This window comes from Microcaecilia unicolor, chromosome 10 (assembly GCF_901765095.1).
Source record: "Microcaecilia unicolor chromosome 10, aMicUni1.1, whole genome shotgun sequence".
Lineage (NCBI taxonomy): Eukaryota > Metazoa > Chordata > Amphibia > Gymnophiona > Siphonopidae > Microcaecilia > Microcaecilia unicolor.
Window position 1 is genome coordinate 60,795,898 of NC_044040.1, and position 19,057 is coordinate 60,814,954.

General features: G+C 46.7%; 1 protein-coding gene across 1 annotated transcript in view; it reads left to right on the top strand.

The window, feature by feature from the left end:
* DOCK4 (dedicator of cytokinesis 4) overlaps positions 1-19,057 on the top strand; it is a 798,954-nt gene that overhangs the window by 426,780 nt on the left and 353,117 nt on the right. Inside the window, 1 exon segment of the mRNA XM_030215964.1 lies at positions 4,281-4,408. Coding sequence (XP_030071824.1) covers positions 4,281-4,408 — 128 coding nt within the window.

Below are 19,057 nucleotides of genomic sequence, written 5' to 3' on the forward strand. Positions count from 1 at the left end.
TCTTCAGTAGTTTGTGAAAGTTCGTTAGTTCGTAGATCGTTTTTAAGTTACGCGGTAGAGCGTTCCATAACTGTGTGCTCAAGTAGGTAAAGTTTGACCCTTGCATTAATTTGTATTTTAGACCTTTGCAGCTAGGGAAGTGCAGATCAAGGAATGTGCGGGATGATCTTTTGGCATTTCTGGGTGGTAAGTCTATCAGGTCTGACATGTAGGTTGGTGTGTCTCCGTGAATGATTTTGTGAGCTAGGGATTCCTCATTCTGTTTATTTCTTCCCATCCAAAAGTGTTTCTAGAGTTTTTTCCCCTTTACATTCCTTTCCTTCTAAACATCACCCACCATGGAAGGCTCTAGCCGTTAGTTTCTCCTACTCTGCTTATAAAGCAGTCTATTTATACATATGTGTACATGCTAAAAGCAAACAGATACAATGCAGGGGGGATTCTCAAAGCAAGTTTCTAACACTACTTTATCACACCACATGTTCTAAGGGTTTCTGCTTAGCTTTCTCTTTAAATGGCTAGGATACAATGGTTTTCATGCTTAAAATCATTTGGTTGGAAACAATATTTCCTTTTGTTATTTGCCTTTATGTTTTTATGTATCAGTGGCATAGCCAGACCTAACATTTTGGGTGGGCCCAGAGCTAATATGGGTGGGCACTATGTATATGGGTGTGAGTAGTGTTTCTTGGGACACTCCTAAATAATGCCTTAGAGTGCATTTGATGACAGATTATTAATAAACAGTCTGCCCAGCAGTTGTCCTGCATCAACATAAACCACATACATACTTAGAACCTATGTTGCAAACCTTTATACCACCAGTTCTGAACACACAAATACCAATAACAGCACCTTTAAAAAGGCAGCAGTGAATATACACAACAGCAATGTGTTCCATTGGAACAAAACAGACAAGTCAGACTGATACAGATCCCATACAAACCATATGCAAACAGAATCTCACACCTGGGTCACATGCAGAACACAGATTAACTGTCAGGTTCTCAGGTTCAGAGCCCGCGGGGCCGGGCTCTGGAGCAAACGTGAGCCCTTGGGCTGCTGACGAGGAGCGACAGCAGCAGGCAAAACCCACCAACCAACGCTGGGCAAGCACACCGACACCGGCAGGGACTGCAGGCACCGCCCAGCGAGCTGGAACACACGGACTGGAACACGGGATTGGAATTCCCCGGACTGGAGGACAGAGGACTGGAACCCCGGACTAGAACACTGGACTGGAATCCCCTGGACTGGAACACTGGACAGGAATCCCCCGGACAGGAGGACACAGGACTGGAACACTGGACTGGAGCACACCGGACTGGTCCACACAGCTTCACCTGCACTTAGCTACTAAGCCCCCCAGGAGTTGAGCTCCTGGGTTTGAGTAGCCGGCAGGACTTACTGGATGACACAGGGACCATGACTAGAACAGGCTGTAGCTGAAGTGCGCCTAACTCCTAAACTGACCAAAAGTGTTCCTAAGCCCGACACCAACAAAAGAGATCCTAAGCCCTCCACTAACAGCAGTGCTCTTAACAGAAACTAACAGGGGTGCCCCTACGCCCTACACTAACAGAAGTGCAGGGAAGCCACAAGGGAAAAGGAAGGGAAGACAAACGCCAGACCTAACCCTAGCTGCAGCAGCTAAACATGGGTTCTCACCCCGGTGCTTCCTAAGCACCCAGCTACAGCAGCTAAACACAGGTCACGAGGAAAAGCGGGGAAAGCACAAGGAAACAAGCAGGAAAGTCAAATACCCAAACAACAAAAGGTGCTTCCTAAACACTTACTAACAAGGGTGCTCCCAGCACCAAACTCCAGCACTGCACTAACAGCAGTGCTACACACCGTAGCAAAAGGGAAAGCAGAGGAGCCAAAGGGAAAAACAGGGAAGTCAAACACACAAGTCACAAGTGCACACTGACTGCACTAAACTAACCTGGACCTAAAGCAAGTAGCCAGAAGCAAACGTTGCGAAGGCCCCGAAGGAAAGAACACCACTTCCTTATCAAGGCCCTCCCTGATGATGTCACACTCCCTAGACCCAGGCAACAGCACACTGACCCAGAGAGCACACTGAAACCCATAGAGGCCCAACCCACACCAATGCAACTCCATGAAGCACTTGAAGCCAGTACACCCAAAGAGAGTTTAGAGCAACTCAGACTACACCCACAGCTGCAGTGAAGTGAGACAATTAGCCCCATGCTGGCAGCAGCCGGCACAGAGAAAGAGAGAGCTAGCTCAAACAGGACAGAAAAACAGAACAGAAGCCAGCTAAAAAGCTGACCCCCAGGCAAAAGGTAAGTTTGAGAGGGGTTCTGACCACGATCATAACATTAACCCTCATCAATTGAGAATAGAGGACCAAAATTTTGAAATTGGCCTGTAGCTCAGTATCAGCCTTGCCCTTCCCTACCCCCATCCCTCTCTGTAGCCTGGCATCAGCCCTACCCTTCCCCCCATCACGTCATCCCTGTAGCCATCTCCCCTCCCTTCCCCACCCTGATGCACACCAGCATTAAATATAAAACCCACTAACATTTATATTTAATGTTGATGGGCTTCTCGGTAGGGGGTGGTCTCTACAGTGCCCAAGTTTTTAAAACAAAGTTTTATATATGAACATTTTTTTTAACGTCCTTGGCACTACAGAGCCCACCCCCACCCAGAAACCCACCAACATTAAATACACATTTTTATTTAAACCTGGTATTACACAAATTAAAACATTTTTGTTACCTGGTCTTGAGCTTCGTATAGAGATCTATTGCCCCCCCCCCCCCCCCCCACACCCATGAGGTCCTAATGAGTGTGCACGTGGGATTCCAGGTTCTAGGAGTTCACTGCTCAGTCACTCTATGTCTGCCTGGTAGGGGGGGGGGGGGACCCGAGCCGTGGAAGATCAGTGTGCATGGGCCTCAGGGAGACATCCGGTGAGTGCATGGGGCAGGGTGTGTGTGCACGGGCTGTGGAGGGCGGGGGCAGGCTCTGTGTGCCTGAGCTGCAGGGAGCACACTTTATGTGAGAGTGGGACAGGCTAGAGCTATCAGCCTGTAGGAGCAGCCTTGATGACAGTAGATTACAGCCCCATACCAGAACATGTCTCCCAGCCCCCCCCCCCCCCCCCCCCCCCCCCCGCTGCCTGATGCCCGATTCCCCAAGCATAGCAGCAAGAATGTTAAAAAAGCAGGCAGGAAGGCTTCTGTTTGCTCCCTGGTGCTTGCAAATGACTTGCTGTGCAGCCAGGAGAAGAAAAAAAAAAAAGCAGAGCCAAGTACTGCAGGGGAAGAAGCACCCGCTTACCTGGCCTGAAGATAAACTCAACAGGGAGACAGGAGACTGTTAGGCTGATTCAATCGCAGCAGGCTGTCAGGACAACCATTAGAGCCAGGAGACAAGAGGGAAACTCGGGCCGTTTTTTGCCTCGGTGCCGATTGACTGACTCAGGGAGAGCCGGGAGGCGGAGCCCGATTGAATAATGAGAGCCGGACGAGGAAACTGAGAGTGAGCTGCTGACGCCTAAAAAGACAGGCACCGATTGGCGGGTCAGAGAGACTGGGTGGGCCTGTGCTGAGATTGGGTGGGCCGGGGCCCACCCAGGCCCACCCGTAGCTATGCCCCTGTTATGTATAGGAGCAATGTGCTCTAAGCGTTCCTTTTACTAAGCTGCAGTAAAAAGTAGCCTGCGGTAGTGTAGGTGCATATTTTGGGTGCGCACCGGGCCAGTTTTTACTGCATCTGCAAAAAAGGACTTTTTTAAAAATGGGATGGGAAAAGGGCATGCAGTAAAACTGAAACCAGGGTGCGCCTCATCCTTTAACGCCAGTGGTAAGGGCTCATGCACAACACATACGGTGACCGGTGGATGTGCGCCGGAAACGCCATGCATGTGAGGCAATAAATCATCTAGGTGTTATTGGAGTGCGGCTAATCTGAAATTACCACCAGGGGGACGCAGTAGCCTGATGATAGTCTCATTTTGGCATGTGCTGCATGCACGTAGAGCTTAACGTGCCTTTGTAAAAGGGCCCATCGGTGTTCTAACATTATGAAATTAAAACTGCCATTTCCAGTACACTCAGATAAAATGTTGCTGTGCTGCCTATTGTGCTACATTTTTCTCTGTGCTGTAGTTCTATACATTAGAAGCGGGCATCTTTTTATAGAGAATATAAATAGAATATGTAATACAAATATATATGTTAAGCTACTGTCTTTCACAGCGAAGTAAATAGAATTAAAATGGTGTGCATTTATCTTCCTTTTTTCAGATTCTCGCTGCATTCTTCTGCCTGTAGTTTTACACCACCTCCACATGCACTTACAGGAGCAGAAGGATCTCGTAATGTGTGCACGTATCCTTAGCAACGTGTTTTGTCTCATCAAAAAAAACAGCTCAGTAAGTAAATATAGGTCATGGGGAACACTGAATTCATTATGTGAACCTAGAGTCACATTTCAGGAATTTCTTTTAATTTGAAATCCATGCTATATGTTTTATTGAACTGCATCCTTGAATTTATATTTAGGTTTTTTTTTGTTTGAGATTATTTTAAATATAGCTGATTGGATTTAATTGGGCTTAGGGTGCTATGTCTTATTTGGAAGGATCTAAATTTATAGTTGTGATTTCCTATAGTATATAATAGGTATAACATTTTTTCATAGATATCTGGACAGGTAAACATATGGGACCATATCCTATAAATGCTTCCTAAAAACTGTTCCCCCCAAAAATGAGCACTAAATGCTATTCTATAAATGGCACTTCAAAAGTTGCAATTTTTAAAATAGCGCTTAGCACCGGGATCCATGCCTAGCTTTTAGGCATGAGGATTTACACCAAGTGAAACCTGGTGTAAATCCTCGAGCCTAAATTAGTTGTAGATCAGGCGTGCACAAAATCTTGGAATGCCCATGACTCATCCATGCCCTTCCCATGGCTATGCCCCATTTTCAGATCCACGTGTAAGAATTTAGATGCATGTGTAAATTCTATTTGGTGACAATAATTGATTATTAGCACCTAATTATTGCTTCTTTCAATTAAATTGCACACAGAAATTGGGCGCATGGCCAAATGTCCACATTCAATTTTGAGCTCCTTATATAGCATCCGGGTGACTGTATGTTATATCATGTTTTTAAATGCTGGTATGATTACTTTACCACTCACCAACCAATAGAAATTCATTGTAATGTTTTGACACCTGAAGATGCATGCATACCATGGGTTGCAACTATCTCACTCTGCTATATAATGTAAAGCCCTGCTGCTAAAGAAGATTATAGAATCAAATAAAGACATCGTATTGGGTAACTCCAGTGAACACATTGTACTAGTAATACAAGATCTGCACTTTCTCCTATAGATACTAAAGCAGTCAGTTCAAAAGGGCTATTCAGTTTGAGACATGCATAAATCAGCATGTAAATGTTTTTCTCCGAGAACAAGGAGGCCTATAATTCTCACGTGTGGGTAACGCTGGGTCTGTGTTGCTGGTCCAGAGTTTGTAGCAAGCTTAAAATAGGTCTTTGAGCATGAGATATGCTGTACCGTGCATGCACAAGTGCTTTCCTACCTGCCACAAGGGCGCGGGACCAGCAGTTCCCTTTTTTCCGCAGTGAGGAGAGAACACATTTATTTCCACTCCTCACAGCTGGTTTGGATTTTTGTCTTTTTGTGCCTTCCTTTTTGTTTTTTATACCTCTCTTAGGGTTTTATCTTCATTTTATTCCTTCGCTGTATTTTTTTATATTATTTTTTGCCTTTTTTTACAGTTTTCATAATTTTACCATGCTCGTTAGGCTGCTTTTAGGTCTGAGCTCCAGTTGTGTTTTTCTCTCTTCTTTTTCCTGGTGCTTTTTAGCACCATTGAGTAGTTTGATTTGGCCACGGCTGTTTTTCCTTTCATGTCATCGAAGGTTCTCGGTGGCTTCAAGCATTCACTTGGTACAACAGGACCATTTCTGGCAAATACACTCATTCTTGGTGTCTGCAGTGTTTAGGGCCTGATCATACCCCTGCAAACTGTGTTCTGTGTCTTCGTATGAAAAAGAGAACACTGTTGGTCAGAGAGGCTCAGAGAGAAAAGACTTTTGGAGCCAGGTCTGAAACCTCGACATCGGCGTTGGCATCAGTATCTTCAGCATGGACATCAGCATCGGGTGTTACATCGGGTGCATCAGTTCATATAGCTGTGAGACCCTTGCACACTAGAGTAATCGTACATCGAGTGGGTCTCCACCTGCCTCGACGCCAGCTGCTATGCAGGCCCCCTGGGACCGATCAGCATTAGACCCAACCCTGAGGCGATGAGAGGTCTCATCATTGTACTATTCGGCACCGGGAGCATTGGAAGAATCATCAGCACCTAGGGTTTCACTGGACCCCAAGAAGCGTCAGTGCTGGGAGGGCCGCTGCCCCAACATACAGAAGGTGCCTATGTGTGGGTCTCCACACAGAGCGAAGCACCCATTTTGACCCCACAGATTCAGCAGCCTGCTTTTACATTGACACCCCAGCCTTTCCCGATGTTGACCCTCAAAGAAATCCTCTGGGCCTTGCTTCTTGATCTTTTGACGGGGTTCTTGCAGAGTGCATCAGCGTCCGGTGTGTTTGCACCAGCCATGTCTGCTACTGGTGGGTTCTTCAAATAGTCTGTTTTGGTTACGCCCTGCATTGGCTACAGAGACCACCAGATTGCTCACCAAGAGCACATCACTTCAGCTTTCAGTACAAGCAAGTACTTGCAGAGGAACTCTCTGCCCTTCTCAAGGCCCATGTGATTGAACCCATTCCACAAGGGGAAGAACGGAAGAGATTCTATTCCAGGTATTTCCTTATGTAAAAGAAAACAGGGGGGGGGGGGGTGCGTCCCATCCTAGACCTAAGGGGCCTGAACAAATTCCTGGTTAAAGAAACATTCTGGATGATTTCCCTGGGCACCCTTCTTGCCATGCTTCAGGAAAATGATTGGCTATGTTTTCTGGATTTAAAGGATGTTTATACTCATATTCCAATACTTCTAGCTCACAGGAAGTATCTTTGATTTTGGCTGGGGACACGTCACTTCCAGTATTGCATGTTGCCTTTTGGCCTTGGGTCAGCTCCCAGAATTTTCACCAAGTATCTTGCAGTAGTCACAGCGTCGCTACACAGACTGGGAGTCCATGTGTACCCCTTTCTCGACCACTGGCTGGTGAGAACCTGTCACAGCTGTGGCTGTGGCCGTGCCCCCGTGTCCAGACTAACCTTTTTTCCAGTGGTCGGGCTCTGCGGATTCTCAGGACTGCCTTGTTCCTGCATTGATGCCTTTGCTGCCTGTTTCCCTGTTATCCAATCCCTATTACAGAGATTATCCAAACCTCACTCTGATGTTACTGCATCAAAGCTTCACTCCAGAGTCTATCCAAGCTTCAGTCTGATGTCCCAGTATCTTAGCCTCACTTTTTAATGCCCTGCTGTGTTCATCAGTATGTTCCAAGCCTCATTCCAAGTTGTGACATCATCAGTGAGGTCCTTTATAATGCACCTTGGGATTTTCATGCTTTGCCTTTGCAAGAGGTCTTTTAGCCTTGTCTTCATGTTCCCTGCTTGGTTCCAGTTCCTGTCTTGTTTTTGCTTCAGCCTTGCCAAGTTCCTGTCTAGCTGTTTTCCTGTGTGCCTTGTCCCTGAAGCATTGTTCCTGTGATCATTGTCCCCAAACCTTGTTCTGGGAAGTCTTGCTCCTGCAAACCTTGTTCCTGTAACCTTGCTCCTGTGTAGCTTTGTTTCTGCCTGTGTTTTTGAGAGTCTTATTCCTGCAGTCTTATTTCTGCCTAACCATTTTCCTATGAGTCTTGTACCTGAAAGCCTTGCTCCTGCAAATCTTGTTCATGAGTTCCTGCCTTGTTTTCTGCCTAGTCTTGTTCCCTTGTGTGTTGTCCCTATGAATCTTGTCCCTGAAGCCTTGCTCCTGTGTTTTACTCCTGAAGCCTAGTTCCTGGGTTACTGGCTCCTGCTATAGCCAAACCTTGTTCCTTGTTCCTGCTACTGCCAAGCTCTGTTCCTTGTTCCTGCTACAGCCATCTCTGTTCCTTGCTCTTGCCAAGTCCTGCTCTGTTCCTGGTTCCTGCTCCCTGCTCCAGCCAAGTCCTGCACTGTTCCTGGTTCCTGCTCCTGCCAAGTCCTGATTTGTTCCTGGTTCCTGCTCTTGCCAAGTCCTGCTCTGTTCCTGGTTCCTGCTGCAACCAAGCTTTGTTCCTGGTTCCTGCTCCAGTCAAGCCCTGTTCTTGCCATGTTCTTACCTTGTTCTTAGTCTTGCTTCCATTCGTTCCTGTTGCATAGCTCCAGCCTTGCCTTGTTTCTGCCTAGCTCCAGTCCTGCTTTGTCTGGCGTGTCTGGTGTCTTGTCTTGTTTTGCGCTTTCTCATCTCTGGATCCAGGTCTTGCCCTGCCTAGCCTTGCCTTGTTTCTGTGCTTTGCCTTGTTCCTATCTGGATTCAGTTCTAGCCTTGTTGTCTTGCTCTCCTTGCCTCATCTAGATCCAGCTTCTGGCTTGCCTGGCTGCTTTGTCCAATTGTGCCTAGCCTTGCCTTGTCTTGTCCAGATCCAGTTCTTGCCATGCCCTTGTCTTGCCTGGGTTCTGGACCCAGTTTTAATCTAGTTCTGAGTCTTGCCTTGTTCTGCCTAGATTCCAGTTCTAGCCCTTTGCCATGATTTCCTTGCCTCGTACTTTGTCACTTCAGTCCTTCCTAGTTTAGCCTTGACTTGTCCTGCCCAGTCCTGTAATGATTCTTGCTCTGACACCTGCCCTGTGCCAGCCCAGGGGAATTGTCTGCTGTAGCTCTGGCTGTGGTCCAAGGCCTCACATTCCCTGAATCTGTGACAAGATCACATAGCAGGACGGTGCTCAGGAGTCCATTCAGAGGACTATTCAGGTGTTAGAGCTGCTAGGGTTCATTTTAAGTTACCTGAAGTCTCATCAGCTCCCTCTTCAGTGATTGGAGTTCATTGAAGACTGTAAGGTCTCCACCACCGGGAAACTCTTGGAAAAGTTTCCTGCACCAGGAGACTCTTGAGTCCCTCGGCCCTTTAGCTGAGCTGTGTGCTGTTATCCACTGCTAAAGAGCACATGGCAATCCACAAGGTCAGATCATTATACATTATTGTAATCCCTTTGTGTCAACTGCTCCTCCAAAGGTAGTTCCCACCACAGCATTTCTCAAGAAGCATAGCAGTTCAACAGCATAGTATTCAAAACAAAAAACAAACAAACAAAAGGTTCCAAAACCTCAGCAGTTCATATAAAGCAGTTATGCAAAGCAATTCTTCAAACAAAGTAGCTCAAAAAGGGCTCAGACTCCCAGCAGCTCATGTATAGCAGGTATGCAAAATAATTCTCCAAACACGGTAGCTACAGAAACGGTTCAAACCCTCCCCAGCAGTTCATGTCAGCCATTAGGCAAAACAATTCCCCAAACACAGCAGTTCAGAAAGGGTTCAAACTCCCAGCAGTTCATGTATAGCAGTTATGCAAAGTAATTCTCCAAACACAGTAGATCAAAAAGGGTTCAAACTCCCCAGCAGTTCATGTGAGCAATTATGCAAAACAATTCCCCAAACACAGCAGTTCAGAAAGGGTTCAAACTCCCAGCAGTTCATGAATAGCAGTTATGCCCAAAACCACCACTCCTCCTCTCTTCCTTTCAAAAGAAATCAACCTAGGGAGAGTGGCAAGGGTCCCTCCCCAATCAGGCCAGCATTATACCCTGAACACCACCCGCATGACCCTTCCATGGTAAACCTGTTCTCTCAGCTCCCCTCGTGGGATAGCCACCTTTTCCCTTCTATCAGGCTCTCCTCCCGAGCAGCCCTCTCCTGTTTCACCTCCTTTCCTTCCAGTTTAATCAGAGCAGCCATCTCCATTGGCTCCTCTTGCTGTAGTTCCTCCCCACACCCATTGCTCAGCTGCTCTCCATTTGCTTGATTGGGCAGGTTCAGAATTCCTTCCCTCATCCTGGCTCTGTGGGACAGGTTTTTCCAACTCCCTTCTCTTGACCTCCTCTGGGGTCTGTTGGGGATTGAAGTCCCTGTTTCTACCATGGGACCTACTCAGGGTCTGCTGGGAATTGTAGTCTTTTCCTTTTCTCCAATCCCCCAGGGGAAAAGACTCCTTCCTTTCTCTACCTAGTCTCCCTCCCTCTCAAGCCTCCTTGTTCCTCCATGTGCCTTCATTCTCCCTCTCACCCTCATATTCCTCACAAGACCTGCTAGATACTCAGCTGGCCCAGGCTTTTCTCCCTGTGGCATGGGCAGATGCTCTTGTAACCCTTGCCACTCAAGTCCAAGCAGCTCAGCAGGTCACAGCCTGGCAAATGTTGAGGTTGGGCCACATGGCCTCTACTGTTCATGTGACACCCATGGCACATCTTCACTTGGGAACTGCCCAGTGGACCCTAACTTTCCAGTAGTGTCAGGCCACAGGGAACATAGAGGATGTCATCCGAGATCCGCCAGAGCTGGTTCAGTCCCTAGTCTGGTGAACAATTCGATCCAATTTGACTCTGGGACTTCCATTTCAGATTCCGCAGCCCACGAAGATGCTGACAATGGATGCATCCCATGTAGGGTGGGGAGCTCACTTAGATGGGTTTCACACTCAAGGTGCTTGGTCAGCCCAGGAAACAAATCTCCAAATCAACCTTCTGGTGCTCCGGGTGATCAAGTAGTCTCTAAATGCTTTCAGGGATCAGCTGAATAACTGTACTCATTCAAACAGACAATTAGGTTGCCGTGTACTATGTGAACAACTAAGGGGGGCACTGGATTACGACCTCTGTGTCAGCAGACCATCCGGATGTGACGTTGGGCACACTAGAATGGGATGCTCCTCAAGGCCACTTACTTTGCAGGCAAATTCAACAGTCTGGCTAATAGACAGAGCAGGGTCATGCAACCACATGAGTGTTCCCTCAGCATGGCGTTGTCTGTGAGATTTTCCGAGCACCATCTCGGTGGATCTCTTTGCCACTCAGTCCAATCACAAAGTCCCTCAGATCTGTTCCAGGCTCCAAGCCCATGAGAGGCTAACGTAGGATGCCTTCTGTGGTGTGCTGGAGCCGGCTCGCAGCGGCTCGCAAGAGCCGGGTGTTAAATTTTGTTCCAACTTGCAAGCCGGTTGTTACTAAGTGCAAGCCGGCTCTCCTTCCTCCTTCCCTCCCTCCGGATCTGGTCCCTCACCTGAGTCACCTAGTCCATCGAATTCTTCGGGGCAGGCAGTCTTGCCTGCCCGCTGCCGGTGCTGACCCTCCCCCGCTGCCGGTTTGCTCTTTAAAAATGGCCACCGAGACTTCTGCTGAAGTCTTTGAGGCCACCCTTGTAAGTCTCGGCGGCCATTTTGAAGAGCGATCCGGCAGCGGGCAGGCAAGACTGCCCCGAAGAATTCGCTGAACAACTCAGGAGGGGGTGACAGTGGAGAGAAGGGAGTCGCTGGACATGGTGGGTGGAGGGGGGCAGGGGAGAGAAGGGAGTCGCTGGATATGGGTGGCTGGAGAAGGAAGGGGGACAGGGGAGAGAAGGGAGTCGCTGGATATGGATGGCTGGAGGAGGAAGGGGGAGGGGAGAGAAGGGAGTCGCTGGACATGGGTGGCTGGAGGAGGAGGAGGGGGCAAGGGAGAGAAGGGAGTCGCTGGGCATGGGTGGCTGGAGGGGGGCAGGGGAGAGAGGGCAATTGCTGGGTATGGGTGGCTGAAGGGGGCAGGGAAGAGAAGGGAGTCGCTGGGCATGGGTGGCTGGAGGGGGGCAGGAGAGAGAGGAGAGTCGTTGGGCATGGGTGGCTGGTGGGGAGGGCAGGGAAGAGAAGGGAGTCGCTGGGCATGGGTGGCTGGAGGGGAGGGCAGGGGAGAGAATGGAGTTGCTGGGCATGGGTGGATGGAGGGGAGGGCAGGGGAGAGAAGGGAGTTGCTGGGCATGGGTGGATGGAGGGGAGGGCAGGGGGAGAGAAGGGTTGCTGGACATGGGTGGATGGAGGGCAGGGGAGAGGAGGGTCACTGGGTATGGGTGCATGCAGGGCAGGGGAGAGGAGGGTCGCTGGACATGGGTGGATGGAGGGCAGGGGGAGAGAAGGGTCGCTGGACATGGGTGGATGGAGGGCAAGGGAGAGGAGGGGAGAGAGAAGAAATGCTGGACATGGATGGAGGGGAGGGAAGAGTGAGGAAGGAGATGAGATGAGTGAAAAGGAAGAGAGGAGAAAAACTGCACATGGATGAAGAAAATAGGCAGAAGCTGGATCCACTTGTCAAGTCTGTGGAGGACCAGAAATGAAGAAGACAGGAGGAAAGGAAAGAAATAAATGGAAATGAAGCCCTGGAAACAGAGTTAAGAGGACAGATAACAGCAGAATCGGATACTGGGCCAGCATGATCAGAAAAACAGTCACCAGACAAAAAAGGTAGAAAAAAAAATCATTTTATTTTCAATATAGTGTTTGGAATATGTTCACTTTGAGAATCAGGTGCTCATTAAAAGTTTATATTTATTTACTTATTTATGGCATTTTATCGCACATTAAACATGAATTAGAGTGGAATCTGGGATCATTTAATTTTTTTTCCTGGAGTAATGCATTGCCACCCCCCCAGGCTCTCTCCCCGGCTATAGCCAGCTCTGCAATTTGAGGGGGTGGCACAGAGGGGGACGGGAGGAGGCATAGAGGGGGACCGGGGAGAGAGCCTGTTGTTAAACATTTACCAGCACACCACTGGATGCCTTCTTCTTTCATTGGGGGACAGGACCTCTGTGTTCATATCCTCCCATTGCTCTTGTGGGGAAGACTTTGCTGAAACTCAAGCAAGACCATGGGACCATGATCTTGATCACTCCCTACTGGTTCTGGCAGATCTGGTTCCCTCGTCTTCTGGAGTTATCCTCTGAAGAACCTTGGAGATTAGAGTTTTTTTCCAACCCTCATCACGCAGAATGAGGGATCTCATCTGCATCCCAACCTCCTGTCTCTGGCCTGGATGTTGAGAGCTTAGAATTTGCTTCATTGCATCTTCCACAGGGTATATCTTGCTGGTTTCCAGGAAAGATTCAACTAAGATATGTTATTCTTTCAAATGGAGGAGGTTTGCCATCTGGTGTGAGGGCAAGGCCCTAGATTCTGTTTCCTGCCCTACATAGACCCTGCTTGAATACCATCTGAACTTCTCCAAGTCTGGCCTCAAGACCAACTCTGTAAGGGTTCACCTCAGTGCAATTAGTCCTTATCATCAATGTTTAGAGGGTAAACCCATCTCTGGACAGTCTCTAGTTGTTCGCTTCATGAGAGTTTTGCTGTTGACAAAGCCCCCTGTCAAACCCCACCTTTGTCATGGGACCTCAATGTTGTTCTCATCTAACTGATGAAAGCTCCTTTCACAGCAGGGGTGCAGATGGTTCTTCCGCACTTCTGAATACAAGCTCATGTGGCTGCAATTGGAGGAGGCCATGGTAGCTCTTCTCACTTTACCGCTTCTTCTTACTGCTTCTTCATTTCCATCACATAGAATTGATCAGATTATAGTCTCCAAATTTCAAGCAGTACCCTTCAGTAAGTCATCACATTGGTCACTTTGATACAATCCACATATCTTAATAAATAAGGCTCCATTCTTTTGGAAAGAGTGGGTTGATAAGGGATTTTTCTATCTGTCTGATATTGTTAATGCTGATAATAGTTTCTGGTCCTTTTCTGAGATGGTATCCAAATTTTCTCTACCTCCAACTATGTTCTTTCAATGGATGCAACTTACTCACAGTGTGAAGGCATCTGTTGAGCTGGCATCATTCGCGCAAAAAACAGAAGAAACCAGTCTTCGCAAGAAACACAACGAACAAAACAGTGAAGATGACTAAAAAGAGAAAAAAAGAAGAAAAAATAAAAAATACAAAAACTAAATGAAAAATACAGAATAAAAACAGAAAAATAACAAAAAATATATTCAAATATGTGTATAAGAATAGAGCGGCGACACTTTGGTTGTTGAAATTAAAAAATAGACTTTATCAGTGGATAGCAGGGAGAAAGGGACTTGACACAGCTGTGTTTCGGCCATACAGGCCTGCATCAGGAGTCTTCTCACTGTATGCTGATTTCTTATACTATCCAGATTGTGGAGAGAATATACCTACTACAGGTAAGTATCTTCACTATCTTACATAAATGTCTAAATCCCCATTTTACAATGCTGGGATATACACTTCTGAAGTGTGTGCAGATTTCAAGGGCATATGGTATGAGCGTGTTTAACAGGAGAAGAATGTAGCAAATTCTTAAACATTTATTCTCCATTTCAGAAAAGGACTAAACATCTATGACCTAAAAGATTAATGTAGAGTTACACCTGCTACCAAGCACATTTAGGATTTGGTAAAGAGCTGCTATTCAGCCACACTCCACTGGAGAGACTGAGGGGGGGGGGGTCCCTCGATCCCTGAGTGGCCTTTGTCCCCCCCCCCCCCCAAATGTCAAACTGGCAAGGGAAACTAGTCACAATGACAGTGCTGGAATAATTATCGGCTATATTTCTAAGGTCACAAAAATAACCAGTTATGTACTGGCACAGTAGGTTTTTTTTTTTTATTTGTACCCTGCGCTTTCCCACTCATGGCAGGCTCAATGCGGCTTAGGTACTTATTTGTACCCGGGGCAATGGAGGGTTAAGTGACTTGCCCAGAGTCACAAGGAGCTGCCTGTGCCTTCGGTGGGAATCGAACCCAGTTCCCCAGGACTGAAGTCCACCACTCTAACCACTAGGCCACTCCTCCACTCCCAAACCTAGTCCTGGAGGCATCTCAGGTTTTCAGTATATCCACAATGAATATTTATGAGAGAGATTTGCATGCACTGCCTGCAGATCTCTCTCATGAATTTTCATTGTGGAGAAGGGTAGTTAGTGGGGTCCCGCAGGGGTCTGTGCTGGGTCCGTTGCTTTTTAATGTATTTATAAATGACCTAGAGATGGGAATAACTAGTGAGGTAATTAAATTCGCTGATGACACAAAATTATTCAGGGTCGTCAAGTCGCAGGAGGAATGTGAACGATTACAGGAGGACCTTGCGAGACTGGGAGAATGGGCATGCAAGTGGCAGATGAAGTTCAATGTTGACAAGTGCAAAGTGATGCATGTGGGTAAGAGGAACCCGAATTATAGCTACGTCTTGCAAGGTTCCGCGTTAGGAGTTACGGATCAAGAAAGGGATCTGGGTGTCGTCGTCGATGATACGCTGAAACCTTCTGCTCAGTGTGCTGCTGCGGCTAGGAAAGCGAATAGAATGTTGGGTGTTATTAGGAAGGGTATGGAGTCCAGGTGTGCGGATGTTATAATGCCGTTGTATCGCTCCATGGTGCGACCGCACCTGGAGTATTGTGTTCAGTACTGGTCTCCGTATCTCAAAAAAGATATAGTAGAATTGGAAAAGGTACAGCGAAGGGCGACGAAAATGATAGTGGGGATGGGACGACTTTCCTATGAAGAGAGGCTGAGAAGGCTAGGGCTTTTCAGCTTGGAGAAGAGACGGCTGAGGGGAGATATGATAGAAGTGTATAAAATAATGAGTGGAATGGATCGGGTGGATGTGAAGCGACTGTTCACGCTATCCAAAAATACTAGGACTAGAGGGCATGAGTTGAAGCTACAGTGTGGTAAATTTAAAACGAATCGGAGAAAATTTTTCTTCACCCAACGTGTAATTAGACTCTGGAATTCGTTGCCGGAGAACGTGGTATGGGCGGTTAGCTTGACGGAGTTTAAAAAGGGGTTAGATAGATTCCTAAAGGACAAGTCCATAGACCGCTATTAAATGGACTTGGAAAAATTCCGCATTTTTAGGTATAACTTGTCTGGAATGTTTTTACGTTTGGGGAGCGTGCCAGGTGCCCTTGACCTGGATTGGCCACTGTCGGTGACAGGATGCTGGGCTAGATGGACCTTTGGTCTTTCCCAGTATGGCACTACTTATGTACTTATGTACTTATGGCTAGGGTGCCACCAGGACCAGGTTTGGGAACCACTGTGCTGGCATATACCCATTATTCAATATAACCGATTAGGTGCTGGCTTTGAAGCATCAATATTATATATGCTTCTTTTTCTTTTCTTTCTTTTTTTTTTTTTTGCTGTATGCACCGGGCGCATAAACCTCCATTTCTCTTGTATCTTAGTACAGGCTCTATGTTGGCAGATTCTGTTCTAAAATTCTGGTGAAATAAGATGCACTGACCTGCAGTTCCTGCTTCTATGAGCTGTCTAAAATGGGGCTATAAATATACCAAATGTATGCATTAAATCCAAATAATTCTTGCCATAAAGATTACTTTTATAATAATTTCTAAGCCCTGTTCTCCTTCAGGACAGTGTCTGACAGCCACAGGGTCTGCCTTTGGTAACATACGTGTCTAGATCTGTACTAATCAGAACTGTGAGAGAGTGTTCATAATATAGAAAGGTGCATTAGACCCATAACAAGTGTTATTCCAGTGGAATGTGGTTTGCACATTTTTCTAATTGCTATTCTGCGATAATCATGAAAAGCAAACACTTCACAGAAACATGTCAGACTGGAGTAGATCACCAAAAATAACTTAAATGCAACCAGTAATTAAAGGGCCTTTTATAGAGCATGGTCTGGTGGTGATTCATTTCTGAACTTGCTGGACAAAATATTCAAAGGCATATATATTTATTAAATATCAGAGCTAATACTTAAGAGACTGACATGGAAAAGTACAGGCTCATCACCATAGAATAGAAATCTTTTTGTGCAGAGAATGTTTCCCATGACGATAATTTGTTTCCTCTTTTCCCTCCATTTTTATTTTTCATAACTAATGTTAATTTAAAATTAGAAAACCTACTGTACATAATAAAAATGCTAACAGTAACTTAGAAAATTAGACTATGTGTATCTCTCTGTCTCTCTCTATGTATGTACAAGGGTTAAAATAAAAGTAATGCCTCCACCTCCATAATGCATCAACAAATATCAGCATTGATGCACTATGTATGTTCACTTGTCCTTTGAAATCTCTTCCTTCACCTCAGTTGGCAAGAAGTGTCTGTGTGAAGAGACTATTTTGCTATTGCTTGTGAAATGGAAGCATACAGTGAGCACTCGTCAGTGCCATTTAAGCAACAAGCCATGATAGAATCTCTGACTGTTGGTTGTTTATGGTGATGACTGTGTTGATGTGAATATTGTAAGATTGTGGACCAGGAAAGGCTGATTTGCGTGGTTGGAAATTAAATGGATGGCTCATAATAGCAACGGGCAAGTCTCCCATGATAAAGGTTGACAAACTTGTAAAGGACAATTGGAGGATCACTCAAACCATGACATTGCAACCCTGAAACTTTGATAGGATGATTGAGAAGAATTCAGAAACACAAGAAGGAAATTTTGCTGCAACATCTCACAGAGCATTAAACATCAATTGCAAAGTTAGGTCTCATAGTCTTACTATATCCACATACAGCATCATGAGATTCCCGCTGTTATGATTGTGGTCATAACCCCTCTCAAACTTACCTTTTTCCTGGTGGTCAGCTTAGCTGGCTTCTGTTTCGTTTGTCTGTCCTGTCTGAGCTAACTCTCTCTCTCTGTGCTGGCTGCTGCCAGCATGGGGCTAATTGTTTCACTTTACTACAGCTGTGTGTGTGGACTGAGTTAGCTCTACCTCTCTTTGGGTGTACTGGCTTCAAGTGCTTCACGGTGCTGCATTGGTGTGGGTTGGGCCTCTATGGGTTTCAGTGTGCTCTCTGTGTTTCAGTGTGCTGTTGCCTGGGTCTAGGGTTTGTGACATCATCTGGGAGGGCCTTGATAAGGAAGTGGTGTTCTTTCCTTCAGTGGCTTTGCAACGGTGGTGTTTGCTTTAGGTAGGGTGGTGCAGTGTGCACTTCTGACTTTGTGTCTAGTTTCCCTGCTTGCCTTTGCTTAGGTCCAGGTTAGTGTTAGTGCAGTGTGCACTGTTGTCTGTGTGTTTAGCTTTCCTGCTTTTCCCTTGTGGTTCCCCTGCTTTTCCCTCTTGGTTTTGGAAGCACCTTGATAGTTTGTGTCTAGCTTGCCAGAGTAGTGCTTAGGAAGCACCTTGTTAGTTTTGTATCTAGCTTGCTAGAGTAGTGCTTAGGAAGCTTGTTAGTTGTGTGTTTAGCTTGTTAGTATAGGGCTTAGGAAGTCCTTTTGTTAGTGTAGGCCTAGGAGTGCCCTGGTTAGTCCAGTTCCTTGGAGCACTGCTGTCTCTTCTGTTTCCAGTCCTGGTCCCTGTGTCATCCGGTATCCGGTAAGTCCTGCCGGCCACTCGAACCCAAGGGCTCAACCCTTGGGGGGGGGGGGGGTAGTGGCCAAGCGCAGGTGAAGCTGTACGGACCAGTCCTGTGTGCTCCAGTCTAGTGTGTTCCGGTCCGGTGTGTGTTCCAGTCTGGTGCGCTCCAGTCCAGTGTGTGCCAGTCCGGTGTGTGTTCCAGTCCTGTGTCCTCCAGTCCGGGGGATTACAGTCCAGTGTTCCAGTCCTGTGTCCTCCAGTCCGGGGAATTCCAGTCCGTGTGTTCCGGCTCGCTGGGCAGTGCCTGCAGTCCCTGCCGGTGCCGGTGTGTTTGCCCAGCATTGGTTGGTGGGTTTTGCCTGCTGCTGTCGCTCCTCATCAGCAGCCCAAGGGCTCATGTTTGCTCCAGAGCCCGGCCCCATGGACTCTGAACCTGAGAACCTGACACCCATCTTTTCCCAAAATTGAAGGAACACCTTAGGAGGCATCTGTTTCATTTGACTGAAGAGGTGGCAAGGTCTGTGAACAACTGGTTGAAGAGACCAGATATGCTGTTCTTTCACGATGACTTTCAAAAATGTGTCCATTTGCAGAAATTATGGCGAATGGTAGCAGTTATGTAGAAAAGTAAATATATGTAATAAAAGGGCAAGTTTCAAGCATTTTTTGTTCATTACAATATCTTCATTTAAACAAAAATTATGGAGACATTACTTATATATGTATGTTCTTATGTGAGTGTGTGTGTATATACATTTATAGAT